Below are 14,899 nucleotides of genomic sequence, written 5' to 3'. Positions count from 1 at the left end.
TCCTCTGCAACCACTCCTGCACCAACCGCAGACTCAGAAAACTCCCCAGAGACCATCCCTCCATCACGCGCAGCTGTTTAAGAGCCAGTGTAATTGTAATTGATTATATATAACGCGCTCAATAACCAGAGGTTTCTAAGCGCAGACCCAGGGATCGAACGAGTGTTGCTCTGCATCGTCTTGCTTCCAAGACGTACGCCTTGCCCATGAGCTATCCTCCAGAGACTGAGCTATCCTCCCAAGACAGTGGTGTGTGTCCAGACTCATTTGACTGGGGTGCAGCAAGTGGGGCATTGACTTATGCAGAGATGGCATGAAGTACGGGCGCGCGCGCACACACACACACACACACACACACACACACACTCACTCTCTCTCTCTCTCTCTCTCTCTCTTTCTCTCTCATCCTAGTTTAGGATAATGGGGTGGCGTCTGAGGCCAATCAGTTTCCAGGCGTAGCACGTGCCACTCCAGGCCACTCCCTGGACACGCCTCTGCTGAGAGCGCCACATTATGGATCAGGGCTCGGCGCACAGGAAATCAGTGAGTGGGTCATCGATTATACTGTGTAGAGCCCATTTGGGAGTTGCAAGGTAATGGGTTGGGTTGGGTTGGGTTGGAGTTAGGTAAGGAGTTAATATCACTGGAGAGAGCAGAGCAAAGACGATGTGCTGTTGTGCTGATGCAAGCAGATTTGAAGGAACTGTGCTGTGTACTGTATGCAGGTGTTTTTCAGTGCGTGGTGTCCGATGAGACCCGGGAGAGGGGTTGTTAAAAGGCATTAGTTCGTGTGATGACTCAGTTGGGTTCAATCAAGTGGGGCCCTTGTTTTGTGGTAGTGACCAATGGTATTATGGGGGGTCAGAAAGATAGGTTTGTCCTCCGCATTTAAAGAGGATTTGCAAACAACGTTTAGATTTTAAAAAGGTTTTCTGTTGGATAATTGGCTAGAAAATGGGGCCCATTCTGGCAACGGCAGGGGTGTTGAACTCGGTGCATCTGACTCGGTAATTGTTAGAATCCATCAACCCACTGGAACCAGACGAATGTTATTTCATTTTCTGTGTTTTTTCCATCTAGTGAGTGTCTCTTCTGATAAAGGTGAAGCACTTTAATGTTTTCTTCCAATGGGTTTGTGGGTCAGCCAAGGTCGGACATTAAAGGAAGCCAGCCTGAGCCGCAGCATTAACCCCTCCATGCCTGGTGCCCTGTTGGGTCAGGACTGCCTCCCTTGCTGGGGATCACCACCCTCCCCCATTGCCTATCAAGCCAAAGGCGGCCTCAACAGAGACACAACAATACCATCAGAGGCGTGTCCAGGGAGTGGTCTGCGGTGGCACGTGCTATCCCTGGAATCTGATTGGCCACCCCAGGTGCCACTCCATTATCCTAAACTATGATCATTATGTGTGCGCGCACTTGCACTGGGATTATGCTGTTACTGCGCTGCATTTACTGCGACCCCTGAAAATAGGTTTTATTTCGACCCCTTTTTCACATCATATATATATGTGGGGGGATGGCTATAGTATATAATGGATGAAGTGGGGACTGCGGGGGTCTCCACCCACATATATATGGGGTGAAAAAGGGGTCTAAATAAAAGAAAAAGTCGAAATGTTCCGGGGTCGCAGTAAACGCTCTGCAGTAATTGCATAGATCCCTCATACCTCATGCCCCCCTGCATAAGTCACCACCCCAGTCGAAAGAGTCTGAACACGCCACTGAATACAAGCACATGCGTTACTAGTTTGACCCTACCGTGGCACTCTCTCCTGCGGTTACCATTTTAAGCTGAGGGCTGGCCCCTACTCCTCCACATCTGCAGAGCTCATGTTCACTTACAGGACAGAGTTGCGGGCCGTGCTGCTGAGGCCGCACGCTTGACTTCCAAGTGCTAGGATTTGATAGTAGTTACCGGCTAAGGTGAACACCAGTGATTTGAAGCAGTGTAGAAAGCACTATAGAAATACCTAAAAACATAAACTATTAACAGTTATAAGTACCCAAGCAAGAGTAGCAAGCCAGTCAGATAGCAAGACATGCTCGCTTTACCGGGCAGCCAAAGCCTGAGTTCCCTGCTTGCTGCTGGTGCCTCTCCCACTGGCTGACATTTTTTAATATCCCCTCTGACGCCACCAGCACCCCTGCACCTCCTACATGAACCCCAATACTAAGCTACGCATGCCGCCATCACTCACTAGCTTCTGCACACTCATTACCACATCACTTTCCATCCGAGCCAGAGACATGAAAAAGGGACTTTAATATTTTCTTGGTGGCCATCTTTGTTTGTAGTTTATATTTTCCCCTAAAGGAATTTGGTGCATGCAGTCCACCCAAAGCGATTTTCACTTTTTAAAAGGGCCAAAATGTATCTTAATAGTTAGAAAATAAGTGATACTTTAACACGGTTAATTCATATTCTAACAACCCCGGAAGAATAACTAGCTGCGGCAATCCAGGTGGGATTCTAAACTGCGTGCTGCCAGTTGCACATATATGTCTGCTGAAGGCACTCAAGTCTCTGAGGTTTTTGTCAGCTTTTTTTTTACAAGCTATCTGTGTATTTCTAGTGCATACATGAATCATTTTCCAGCATCCTAAGGTCTTGTCCATAGTTCTAATACTTGGGCTACATCATAACCTTTTTTACCAGACCCATGTTATGCTATCGATTTTTATTTGTATGTATTGATTGTATTTGTTTACAGCGCCCAAACCCGCAAGTATCACGGCGCTGGTACATTGGCAAGCAAGACAAAAAAACAGACAGGTATAGAAGCATGATGGTAGATACTGCGGATGATCAAGTATTGGGGATACCCCAATTTCAGTTTAGTCATATTTGTCGAACAGACACGTCTTTAGCCGTTTTCTGAAGTTAAGGTAGTAAGCTACTCTTCAATGTGGAGAGGTAGGGAGTTCCTCAGGGTTGGGGCAATGACGGTGAAACCGGTGCCCCCAGCTCTTTTTCTTGAGAATCTGGGGATGGCTAATGAATGAGTGGGTGAGGACCGTAGGCAGGGGAGTTTAGTTCTTTTGGGGATGCGTTGAGTGAGGAAGGAGGGTGCCGTGTTGTGGAAGCATCTTTGTGTTAAGGAGAGGATCTTGAAATCAATCAGTGCTTTGATTGGCAACCAGTGGGCGTCACGTCCGGCTTGAGAGATGTGGTCTGGGCACTTCAGGCCCCTGCCAGCCTGAGGTCATTATTTTGAATCACTTGGAGTTTAACCAGATTTTTTGAGGAGGTGCCTGCAAGGATAGCATTGCAATAATCCAGGTTGCTGCCTATAATTGCTCTGGCTATGGTGGGGCAGCTGTCAGTGGATATGAATTTTCTACTGAGATTGATGAGTCTAGTGATGTAGGCTGCAAAGGAGGCGAGGGCCTTTAAGTGTTTATGCATGGAAATTTCTGCATCCAAGTGAGCACCCAGTGTTTTCACATGACTAGCGATGCGGATGCGGTTTCTGTCTATGCAGAAGGCGGCAAAGGCAGAGGCAGTATAGGGGGCTTACTATGCAGAGTTCGGTTTTGTCATCATTCAGGCAGAGATGGTCTACCGCCATCCAGGCCTGAATGATGCTGTAGACTCGGTTGATGTTAGCAGAGTCAGTGGTGTGGTTTCCGGTTAATGCTAGCAGAATTTGAGTGTTGTGTGTGAAGATTGTATAGAGGATTCTTAGGTTGTCGAGGTGGTCAAAGAGGGGCTTAGTGTACATGTTGTATAGTGTGGGTGAAATGCAGGAGCCCTGAGGGACACCATAGGGTACAGGTACAGAGCCGACAGCTTCCGATCCTGCGTAGACCCAGGAGGTTCGTTGGCAAAGAAAAGCTTTGATCCAATTGGTGGCTTCACTGGAGAACTTAAATGTTGTGGCAAGGTGTTGACGGGGATGTCATGGTCAGTGAGATCGAAGGCTGCAGAGAGGTTGGGGAGTAGGAGAATGGCTATTTTTCCAGCATTACGAATGCCGTTGAGATGGATTTTCAGATCAAGTAGGCCAGACTCAGTGCTGTGGTTGGGCTAGTTTTGACTATTCAAGCATATTTCTCCCTTTGCATTCTGGAACAAGCAGTGTGCTTATTATGGCGGGAAAATCTAAATAACTACTATCAGAATGCCAAGTATTAAAACAGGATTATACCAGCCTGAAATGGGTCTAGCTAAGTGCTCTGCCTGCATGATGCTACAAGCCACTCGGGTGCACGGTGCCGGAAGCAGGCATGCTTCGCAAGCATGTCAATCAGCTCACGGAGCAGTAAGTAAGCGAACGGGGCGGCATTACGACGGCTTTATAGCTCCCCAACCACATTCAGGCCGCCGCACGATATTCTAAGGAGCACTTCCCTCCTCCAGAATGGCAATGATTCGAATTTACTTTTGTGCTTAAGCAGCAATAAGAAAAGACATCCAGTAAATGTTTCTGGCGCGCCGCAGGCATTACGCCAAGACTGGTGTGCGTGTCATCCTCTAAAACCTAGGCACTGAGGTGTAACCAAAAACATATCATCTGGGATTCCACCTCCTCTGGGTTTTGGAGACTGACTTGCATGATGGGGTAGGGGTTGTGGGGCAGGGTTAGGGGCAGAGTCATGGCAGGCACGTGATAGGCTGAGCAGGGTAATTCACTCTTCTACATGGGGCTTATTCTAGGCAAAACCATCTTGAGGGTGTATTTTGTGTACATATGAGCATGGAGAATGCTATTTTCTAATGTATATTGGAGTGCATGTTCGTCCACAGTTGCTGCCTGTCTAGGGTGACCAGATAAAAAAATTAAAAAACCGGGACAGGGCAACTAACATAAAAGTAGGACTAACTCTTCAGTAGCGTTTGGAGGAGAAGCCGGTTTAAGTGTTACTGTTCAGATAAACACATATTATAATTCATTCACAAACTAACAGTATCTTAAATTGTAAAATGCAGCTTTCTTCTGTGTGAGATTGTGCATTCCTACCTGCCAGCTATGAAGACCTACTACAAAAAAACGGAACCACTGCATTTTCTGATGGAAACATAATCTTGAGAAAGGGGGACAGAGCACCAGTCTTGTGTTCAAACTGTCCAATCAGGTATTTCTACATCCAAGGGCCATGGTGTTATGTCAAATGTGTGGGAGGGGCCAGGAAAGGGATGTGGCCAGTGAGATCTTGTGCTCCCATTCTCCAAGCCAAAGATGACCGATCAGACGGCAGGGGGGAAGGGACTTCTCCAACTGGAAGAGTCAGTCTTCTGCTTGCTTTGGCTTTGCATTTCTTGCATGTCAGTGTACTAATCCACCGAACTAGGTTTAGAAATCCATGATATGATATACTTATAATGCGCCTGTACACAAGTGTTTTTAGGTGCGAAAGCATCAGCTTTCAGAGTGGAAAGTCATACACAAAGAGATGCAACTAAACCAACATTTTGGCGGATGGGTGGGGGGTTAACCCGTAAGATTTTGGGAGCAGGGCTGACTTGCTGACCAGAGACAAACCCATTTGTGGGGGGGGGCATCTAACGTCATTATACATTCTAATGAGGCTATTCTGGTTCTGCGTCAATGTTACAAGCAATGAACTCTCTCCCTCACGACTTCCATTAATTTCTCTGCACCTTGTAATATGCCTGTGATTTGGGCTGCGGTGAGAGGCATTCCTCTACATCTATGTACATAAAACTAAAAAATGTAAGCCAGCAAGTACCTTTTTTGTATAAACAATTTGTATATATTTCTAAATAGTTCAAAAACGTCTAAACCATCTTTAGAAAGATGTTATATGTGTAATGTTTCCTTGCATTATAGCATTTGTTTGCATTTTTAAAGTGATTTTTCTTAAATTTGATGTCACATATTTCTTACAAATGTATTTGAAAAATAATAAAGCTTCTAAATTTCTGTAAAATATATGTTTAACATTTCTATGCATTTTACTTGAATTTGATGTCACTATTTTTATTTCAAGTGATTTATATATTTTTTTAGAAAAGCTTCTGAAATTCTTTAATATATAATATGTTTAGTTTAGTTTTAGTTTATTTGCTTATATAGCGCCCCTAACCCAAGGGTAACTGGGCGCTTTTGCTTATGTATACAACAATTGTTACATGAAAGAAATACAGTTCTGATATTACAAAAACACAATGGTAATCCAATACAAAGAGGAAGAGTACAATACAATACATAGTAGGCCGCTGACTTGTGTTACAGATCAAGATCACGTGCCTAGTTTGACAGGAGAATTATATACAGATCTGTATATGGTTCCGAGACAAGACCTTGGTCCTTAATATTCCAGTATATTGGAATGTATTTCATGCAATTTTAAAGGCATTTTATTGAATTTGATGCCACTATTTCTTAGAGATGATTTATATATTTATATATATATATATAATTTATAAAAATAGTAGACACTTTCTAAAGAATAAAAATAGATTGGATCTAAGACTTATACACATTATAATACATCTTATTACATTTTAATGATCTTCAATGTTGTCACTATCAATTATACATTGATAATATTGTAATAGTTTTAAATGTAAATAAAAATATATATGTACATTTCAAGTAATTATATGTTTTTCTCCAAACTATGTTGAGTTTGTAATTTCTTTCTCATTTATAATTTTTTACCTTGCCCTTTCGCATCTAAAATCTCCAGGAATGCATTGCGGTTAGATAGTTTCTGGAGATTTGAGTGCACTTTTGTGCTGTAGCACTTTGACGCGTCTTTTGTGCTAGATAGAATCACAATAATGTTCACAAAACAAATAACCGGACAGACTCAAGGAAAATGGCAAAGAACTAATGTATTATCAATTCAATAAAGCAGGGACAACTGACAGGCATCAGACTGATGCATGGACACTGACACAGCAACTTGATTACATAGAGGTTGTATAACTCAATATGTGTTATCTATGACGTCATTCTACATGGGAACATACAAAACCTATCAAGGGAAGGGATTGGTGAAGGGAGCATACTTATAGAACATATAGGGATTAGTGGATCATTGGCTACGACTTATCTGTATGGCACGCCTTGAACTAGCTCTAAACACTGAGTACTGATTGCAATAGACATAACAACTTCACTGATTGGTTGGCATTCTGTCCCAACCTTGGACTTTTAGCTCCTTAACAGCAGGTGCGTGAAACGAAACCTGGGTGTTTAAATCCCGTCAGACTACTCCCCATTTTCCCAATTAGTATTTCATCTCTCATTGGTAGGCCATCAGCCATAGTCTTCCATTTGTTAGTTGACCTTCTTGCTGCTCACTGTTCTTGAACATTCAAGGGAGTGTGAGCACACCACTACCTTAGCTTAAGACTCTAATGAATAGCTTTTGTTTTCGACTTCTGAGTCAAATGTGAAAAGACAGCAAATTTGTCCATTTCAGCCTTCCATTTACTGCTATTTGATTTAAATATGCAGGGTGCTGTTGCTCCTCTTGGCCTCTAGAGACTGTCTCACTCTTTTAATATGAACTTTATACACTTTTAATTAATTGACCAGCAGTTTGGCTCTCACAGATGTTTTCGTCTTCTTCAATCTAAGAAGAATGTCCCACATTCAGAGCGTGTCCATGTACCCACTTTGTGCTCTGTGCTTACCCTTTAAAAATAGCATCCCTAACTGTGGGCCAAACTTGACTCATCATCAGCTCTGCGCACGAAACTGTTTTCCTGCATCTCCTGATTCTTACAGCCTCTGCCTGTCTCTGGGGTTCTTGGTTAAATTCGACGTGAGTCAGCGTCCATTTTCCAAATATGGCCGCACTTGCCACGTTATATTTTCCTCGATAGGAAGCTTTTATACGTTTTCTTTCAACCTTTGCGTTACTGCATATTTACAGTTATTGGTCAGTAAGTTACTTCATCTTCTTTTAGATCCATGATTACTCAACCTCCGATTCATGTTACTGTTAATGCTTCAATTACTTCGTTACATAGTATTTTCATATTGTTTCAACATAGGTACATATATCTTCTTCATGATATCACTTTGTCTTCGTCGGATTTCACTTTAATGTCCAGCCACAATATCGATTCATGCATTCGGACATCTTGGCAGGCGACATCCTAACATATAGCTTTCTTCCATGCGACATCCTTCCACACTTTCGGTGCGAGGGTACATTCTTTATGACTGTCTAAGTACATAGTGTCTCTCATACACTTGATGCAGTATAGGAACGATAGGAACGACGCAGGGGGTCTCATCTATGGCTTTTGTTCGACTGTTCCAATATGTTGGCGGTGAAGGTGCGTGAACTTGTAAGAAATGGTTTGCCTGCTCCTCTACATTGTGAATTACCAGCTGGACACCTCGAACTTTTAGAACTTTTACCCAAATAGTTCAAGAGTCCTGCAGGACCCTGTTTAGGAAGTTTGTTCACCTTTATTAGAGTCCCTTGTCCAAAGAGCTTTGCCACCTCTACAGTTCAGTTCAGTTTTGTTGGGCACTGCAACCGACAAGTGTAAAGTGGAGGTGAAACAGAAATAGAACTGTATACCTCACATAAAACCTAAAGTTTGAGGATACGCATACCTGTTCCTTGAAGGGTAACGAGTGGGACCTATATAGCTGCAGATGTAACGGACGCTACAATCTTTGGCTCTCCAAATGTTTTGGCTAAATATCTCATCAGGGCCAGCCAGCATAGTCAATGGTGAGGCATCATGGGAATCATAGTCCAAAACATCTAGAGAGATGCAGTTTGTAGTCCTCTATTTGTGGATAACAAGGTGGAGACAACCTTGTGTTGCCAAGAGGGTATGAAGTGGAGCCAAAATGGCTGCTGGTCCAGAGAGTAAATAAGATCCCAATGGATAAGCGATGTTTGTGGAATTCTGCACCGACAAGGATTACAAACATGCCTCACTCCCTTTACCCTGTCTGAGCCATTCTCTCTCTTTTTTTACCTACAGCTGTCAGAAATGACCGGAACAAAAAGAAGAAGGACACAATCAAACAGGAATGTATCGAAAGCTACGAAATGACGGCAGAGCTGGACGACTTGGCGGAAAAGATCCGCAAAGCTCACCAGGAAACCTTTCCATCGCTCTGCCAGCTCGGCAAATACACCACAGTGAGTATCACACTGCTCATCTTACTGAGTCCTATTGCACCAGAAGCGATCATGATTGTTGAATGTTTAAATAAAGCACACTGTTAATCAAAGAGTGGTAATTGGATCACAAATTTGAACATTCGCGTGGGGGGGACAGATAAGGGAAAGAAATATGTGTTGCAGTAGGATTTGGTGGGTGTGGTGTGTGTGTCATGTAGGTGGCAGCGAAGAATAAAAGGGCAGCCCGTGCCGGAAACCGGCATTTCAGCGACACAGCCCAGGCCATTGCATTGTGTCCGTGTGTGTGTGTGTCCATATTCATAGTGGGGGCGGTCTGTACCAGGACACAGGCGCAGCCCCGCACAACATTGGCGACGAGGCGGGCATCTAAGGTGAGGTGGTAGGGCATTACAAACCTCTGGCGGCACACTTCTGTAGGCCCACTAAGCGATCATGGAAATCCCCTAGGTCTGTAACGCACGCCCCATATGGGCTTTTAGGGAAGCGGGACTAGACTAGTCGTATCTAAAAATACCACTAGCCGACTTCTCAAAACTAACCTCATGCCTTGCAAAGCTGCATGGCCCACGTCATTTGTTCCATTCATGCACCCCTGATTCTGGGGGCTCTCCATGGTGGGACATTAAGGATCAGAGGCACCTGCCAGATGCCCGGTGAGGAGGACAGAGCTTAGTCCTTGGCATGCTGGTACAGTCTCCCTCTTCCGCAGTCTCCATCCCTCTCTTTATGTACTGCAGCAAGAACAGCCATTACTAGAGCATGGCAAAGGATCAGGCTAGGGCAACTACTGCCTAATACTACTTCTCGTGTCCACTAGGGGCAGCAATAGTGCAGTGCACCTCAATGTAAGGATCAGATAGAAAAGAAGGTATGGAAAATCCTCCCCAGCAGGGGGTGCTGTGCCAGGCCTTTCTCTAGGAAGCATATCCCTGCACAGAGCAGCTCCACAAGGAGTGCTAGAGCCAGCGATGGCAGCGCTGACTGCCATACACACAAGAAAGTCATTATTTATTTATTTAAATGTTTAGTAACGCGCCTGCTTGCCCAAGGTCCTCAGGGCGCACAAGGCCCTTCCTCTATGGAACGCACATGGTAGCCACGCCTCTTCCTTTCCGCCTTGCTTCTCGGTAGCTTTCCAGGAGAAGGGAAGAGGCAGTAACAAGGCTCCTGCCGGGCAGCTGTGCCGCGTATGAGCCAGTCAACCTCTGGATTGACTGGGTTCCTTCAGTGTGGAGACTGCAAGGGTGAAAACCGAGGAAGAGAAGGCGGGATCTTAGTTCACAGGAAGATCCCAACCTAGGAGCTGGAACCTCTGAGAGCTCAGGGAGTTTGATTGATTGATTTGTTATTTATGATGCGCCTATACACAAGTGTTTCAAGGCGCAACCAGGCAATGGAGGGGAACAAAGGGAGGACAAGACAACGATCTTACTAGACCTCCTGTTATTGAGATCAGGCAAGTGCGCAACAAGAACTGCAGGGGGGAGGAGGGAGGGAGAAGTGCACCCAGAGCAGCAGGGCCCTGAGTTAAATACAAGGTTTAACTGGTATGGGGGCATGCATAAGATGCCATCAGATACGATAAGGGGATGCATAAAATGGCACCAGATACCATTAGGTCACTGAATGCTGGAATAAAGCACAACAGGTCAATGAATGCAAGGGTACGCCACTTCTTTATGGGGTCAATGAATACCACTGTAATTCATTAGGAAACAAGGTATTACCAGTATAAATAGTGGCCAGGAAAGTAATGCGGGTATAGGTTAGGATGCAGCGATGAATACTGGGTCCTAAGTGAAAACATCGTTTAAAAATAATTATTTTTTAAAAAAAAGCCGATTTAGAAAGACTGCTCTGTGACCGCACAGTGCAGTCTTTCAAAATCGAAATGACAGCACCTGCGACGCACAGGGGCTGACAGGCGTGGCGGAGTGTCGGGTAAGTGTCGGTGTGTATGTCTGTGTGTGTCTGAAAACAAAGGGTGGGAAAACGAAACTGTGTTTGGGTGTGGGGGTGGGGGAGTGTGGTACTAGAGAGGGAAGGGGAGGTTCGGGGGTGGAACCCTCCGAATAAAAAAAGAAAGCCTAATCTATGTGCTTTTTCCGAAAAGGACATAGAACCGAACACTGCTATAACCTGTGATCAAATTGCTTGCTGACGTAAATTCTTGGTTCAGGGTCTTAGCTAACAAGAGACTGACTTTGTTGAAGGCACCGCGAAGGCTGCCCCTCAAAGTCGGTGTTTTGCCTCCCCCATCATTACCCAAGATCTATGTAACCCGAGCAAAAAGCTCTGCTGCCAGAGCCTGTACGATTTATGTAACCTAAGCGTAGCTCTGATGTCTGATGTAACCTAAGCGTAGCTCTGATGTCTGAGCCTGTACGATTTATGTAACCTAAGCGTAGCTCTGATGCCTGAGCCTGTACGATTAATGTAACCTAAGGGTAGCTCTGATGCCCGATTAATGTAACCTAAGCGTAGCTCTGATGTCTGAGCCTGTACGATTTATGTAACCTAAGCGTAGCTCTGATGTCTGAGCCTGTACGATTTATGTAACCTAAGCATAGCTCTGATGTCTGAGCCTGTACGATTTATGGAACCTAAGTGTAGCTCTGCTGCCTGAGCCTGTACGATTTATGTAACTTAAGCGTAACTCTGATGTCTGAGCCTGTAGGCTTGCTGCAATATACATTATTTGTCTGCTGCCTGAGCTTGTAAAATCTGTGTACCCTGACCAGTAGCTCCAGTATCTGACCCTGTAACATCTGCATAATCGGAGTAGAAGCTGTGCTGTCTGAGCCTGTAGCCTTACTGTAAGAAAGGATATGGTTGCCGTCTGATCCTGTAAGATCTATGTAACCTGACCAGTAGCTCCACCTTCTGAGCCTGTACTATCTGTATAACCTGAGCAGACGCTGTGCTCTCTGATCCTGTAAGATCTATGTAACCTGAGCAGAAGTGGTGCTGTTGAGCCTGTAACCTTATTGTAATAAGGAGCATGTCTGCTCTCTGATCCTGTAAGATCTATGTAACCTGAGCAGACGCGGTGCTATTGAGCCTGTAACCTTATTATAATAAGGGGCATGTCTGCTCTCTGGTCCTGTAAGATCTATGTAACCTGACCAGTACCTCCACCTTCTGAGCCTGTACTATCTTTATAACCTGAGCAGACGCTGTTCTCTCTGATCCTGTAAGATCTATGTAACCTGAGCAGAAGCGGTGCTATTTAGCCTGTAACCTTATTATAATAAGGGGCATGTCTGCTCTCTGGTCCTGTAAGACCTATGTAACCTGAGCAGTAGCTCCACTTTCTGAGCCTGTAAGAGCTACGTAACCTAACCAGTAGCTCCACTTTCTGAGCCTGTAAGATCTATGTAACCTGAGCAGAAGCGGTGCAATTTAGCCTGGAACCTTATTGTAATAAGGGTCATGTCTGCTCTCCGAACCTGTAAGATCTATGTAACCTGAGCAGGTACGGTGCTGTTAGGCCTGTAACCTTATTGTAATATGAGGCATGCCTGCTCTCTGATCCTGTATGATCTATGCAACCTGAGCAGTAGCTCCACTTTCTGAGCCTGTAAGAGCTATGCAACCTGCGCAGTAGCTCCACTTTCTGAGCCTGTAAGAGCTATGTAACCTGAGCAGAAGTTCTCATGTCCCTTCTTACAGTAATATCATGGGATATGTCTGCTGCCTCAGCTGTATGCTTTATGGAAGGTGAGCAGCAGCTCTGCTGTTTGAGCCTGTAAGATCTGTCTAACCTGAGCAGTAGCTCCACTTTCTGAGCCTGTAAGAGCAATGTAACCTGAGCAGTAGCTCCACTTTCTGAGCCTGTAAGAGCTATGTAACCTGAGCAGAAGTTCTCATGTCCCTTCTTACAGTAATGTCATGGGATATGTCTGCTGCCTCAGCTGTATGCTTTATGGAAGGTGAGCAGCAGCTCTGCTGTTTGAGCCTGTTAGATCTGTCTAACCTGAGCAGTAGCTCCACTTTCTGAGCCTGTAAGAGCTATGTAACCTGAGCAGAAGTTCTCATGTCCCTTCTTACAGTAATATCATGGGATATATCGGCTGCCTCAGCTGTATGCTTTATGGAAGGTGAGCAGCAGCTCTGCTGTTTGAGCCTGTAAGATCTGTCTGACCGGAGGGACAGCTCGGCTATGAAAGTCCTGAGGTTTCAAGCAATATGTACCCTTTCATTTAAAGATACTGTCACTGCCACTGCACTTCAGAGCGAGTTTTAATGTCCCAGTAGTTTGCAAGTTCAGACGGGCATTGCTGGCAGCAGGATGGACAAACAGACGGGCTGTGGTCCCCAATGTGCATTCTGGAAGGCACGTGTCTTGCAGTGCACGTACCAAGCGCAGCAAGCACCGACCTTGAGCCGCCATTGGCTGAACTTCTCCTGGCATCTCCTAATTGGAGGCATGACAGATTGAAGTGGAGAATGGCCAAAGACGGCATTTAAAAAAGCCTGGCACCGCTTAATATCGCCCAAGATGGCCGTCAAATGGGTTCCCTGGAGCGCAGCTACCTTCCCTACTGCGGGAGAGGCCAGCGGTGGAGAGATAGCGCGGCTGCGCCATATGGCACCTCACCGCGACAGCCGTAGGAATCCACATGGCTGTACGTGATAGGGATACCGAAGATGTGTTCAGCGCGCGCAGGCTGTCTCATGTAGGGTGAGCATATGTCTCCATGTCACTTGGGGCACCAAGGGGGTCATTTTACAAGCCACCGGGTAGATAAGCTGTCTCAGCCTTGGAGGATCTCTTTGCTCTGCTCTGCGCGTGGCATTCTATGCTAGGCCGAGCGACGCTGGCATAAATCTAGGTCTATCTTTGCTCTTGATCGGCTGACCTCTCTACACGCTGCATACGATGCCTTAATTCTCTCTCCTAAACAGCATTATTTTCACACTCTTCAACTCCCACTCCTCACACCCGCGTCGGTTATTCCATAACCATAATGGTAAAGCGTATTCTTCCACCCCCGGCCCCTCCCATCGGTCTTGCTTCACTTTCTTATCTCTCGACTTCTGACTTTGCTGATTACTTCTCCACTAAGATCCTACTCACCCGCTCATACTTCTTCTGTCCCTTCATCTGCCCCTGATCTTTCTTCTCCTCCTCTATCTCCAATGTCCTCTTTTCATCTCTTCTCTGAATCGGATGACCAATCTTTTTATCCCTCGGCGCATCCTACTGACTCCCCTTCTGATCCTCTTCTCTCCTTCCCTCTGTCTGCTCCGCTCTTCTCCCTTTTCTCACTATCCGTTATAATTCTTCATTACTCTGTGCTACTTGTCCTTCCTCCTTTAAACACTTCTCTGTACTTCCTAGTCTAAAAAGTCTACTCTTAACCCCTCTTTACCGTCTACCTTCCATTCTATCTCTTGTCTTCCTTTTCTATCGACATTTTTTGAAATGTGTTGTTTACTCACAGGTGTCTCTTAGCCGTTTCTCACTCGCTTTCTTCGGCAAACTACTCCAAATTCTCTTCTCTTCTAATCCTCCTCGATTTATCGGCTGCCTTTGACACTGTAGATCAAACAGTCCTTTGATCATCTCTACCTCATCTTGGTTTTCGTGGTGTGGTTCTTGACTGATTTCATTCTTATCTTTCTGACTACACTTTTCAGTCTCATGGGCTGGTCATGCATCCGCTGCTCACTCGCTTCACTTGCTGCTATCATTTCCTCTCACTTATATGTCAATGGCCCTCGAATCCTTCTTTCTTTTTCCTCTCTGTCTGACTGTATTCATTGCCCTCTGTCAGCTTGCCTGCTTTCCATTCAGTCTTAA

At 45.2% G+C, this 14,899-nt stretch overlaps 1 protein-coding gene across 1 annotated transcript in view; it reads left to right on the top strand.

Moving 5' to 3' along the window:
- The window catches only part of RARB (retinoic acid receptor beta), a 544,674-nt gene that overhangs the window by 260,936 nt on the left and 268,839 nt on the right, over positions 1–14,899 (top strand). Inside the window, exon 4 of the mRNA XM_069648851.1 lies at positions 8,930–9,090. Coding sequence (XP_069504952.1) covers positions 8,930–9,090 — 161 coding nt within the window. The remainder of the gene's footprint in view (positions 1–8,929; positions 9,091–14,899) is intronic.

This window comes from Ambystoma mexicanum, chromosome 2q (genome assembly GCF_040938575.1).
Source record: "Ambystoma mexicanum isolate Mex_15411 chromosome 2q, UKY_AmexF1_1, whole genome shotgun sequence".
Lineage (NCBI taxonomy): Eukaryota > Metazoa > Chordata > Amphibia > Caudata > Ambystomatidae > Ambystoma > Ambystoma mexicanum.
This window is presented reverse-complemented; position numbering and strand designations above follow the sequence as displayed.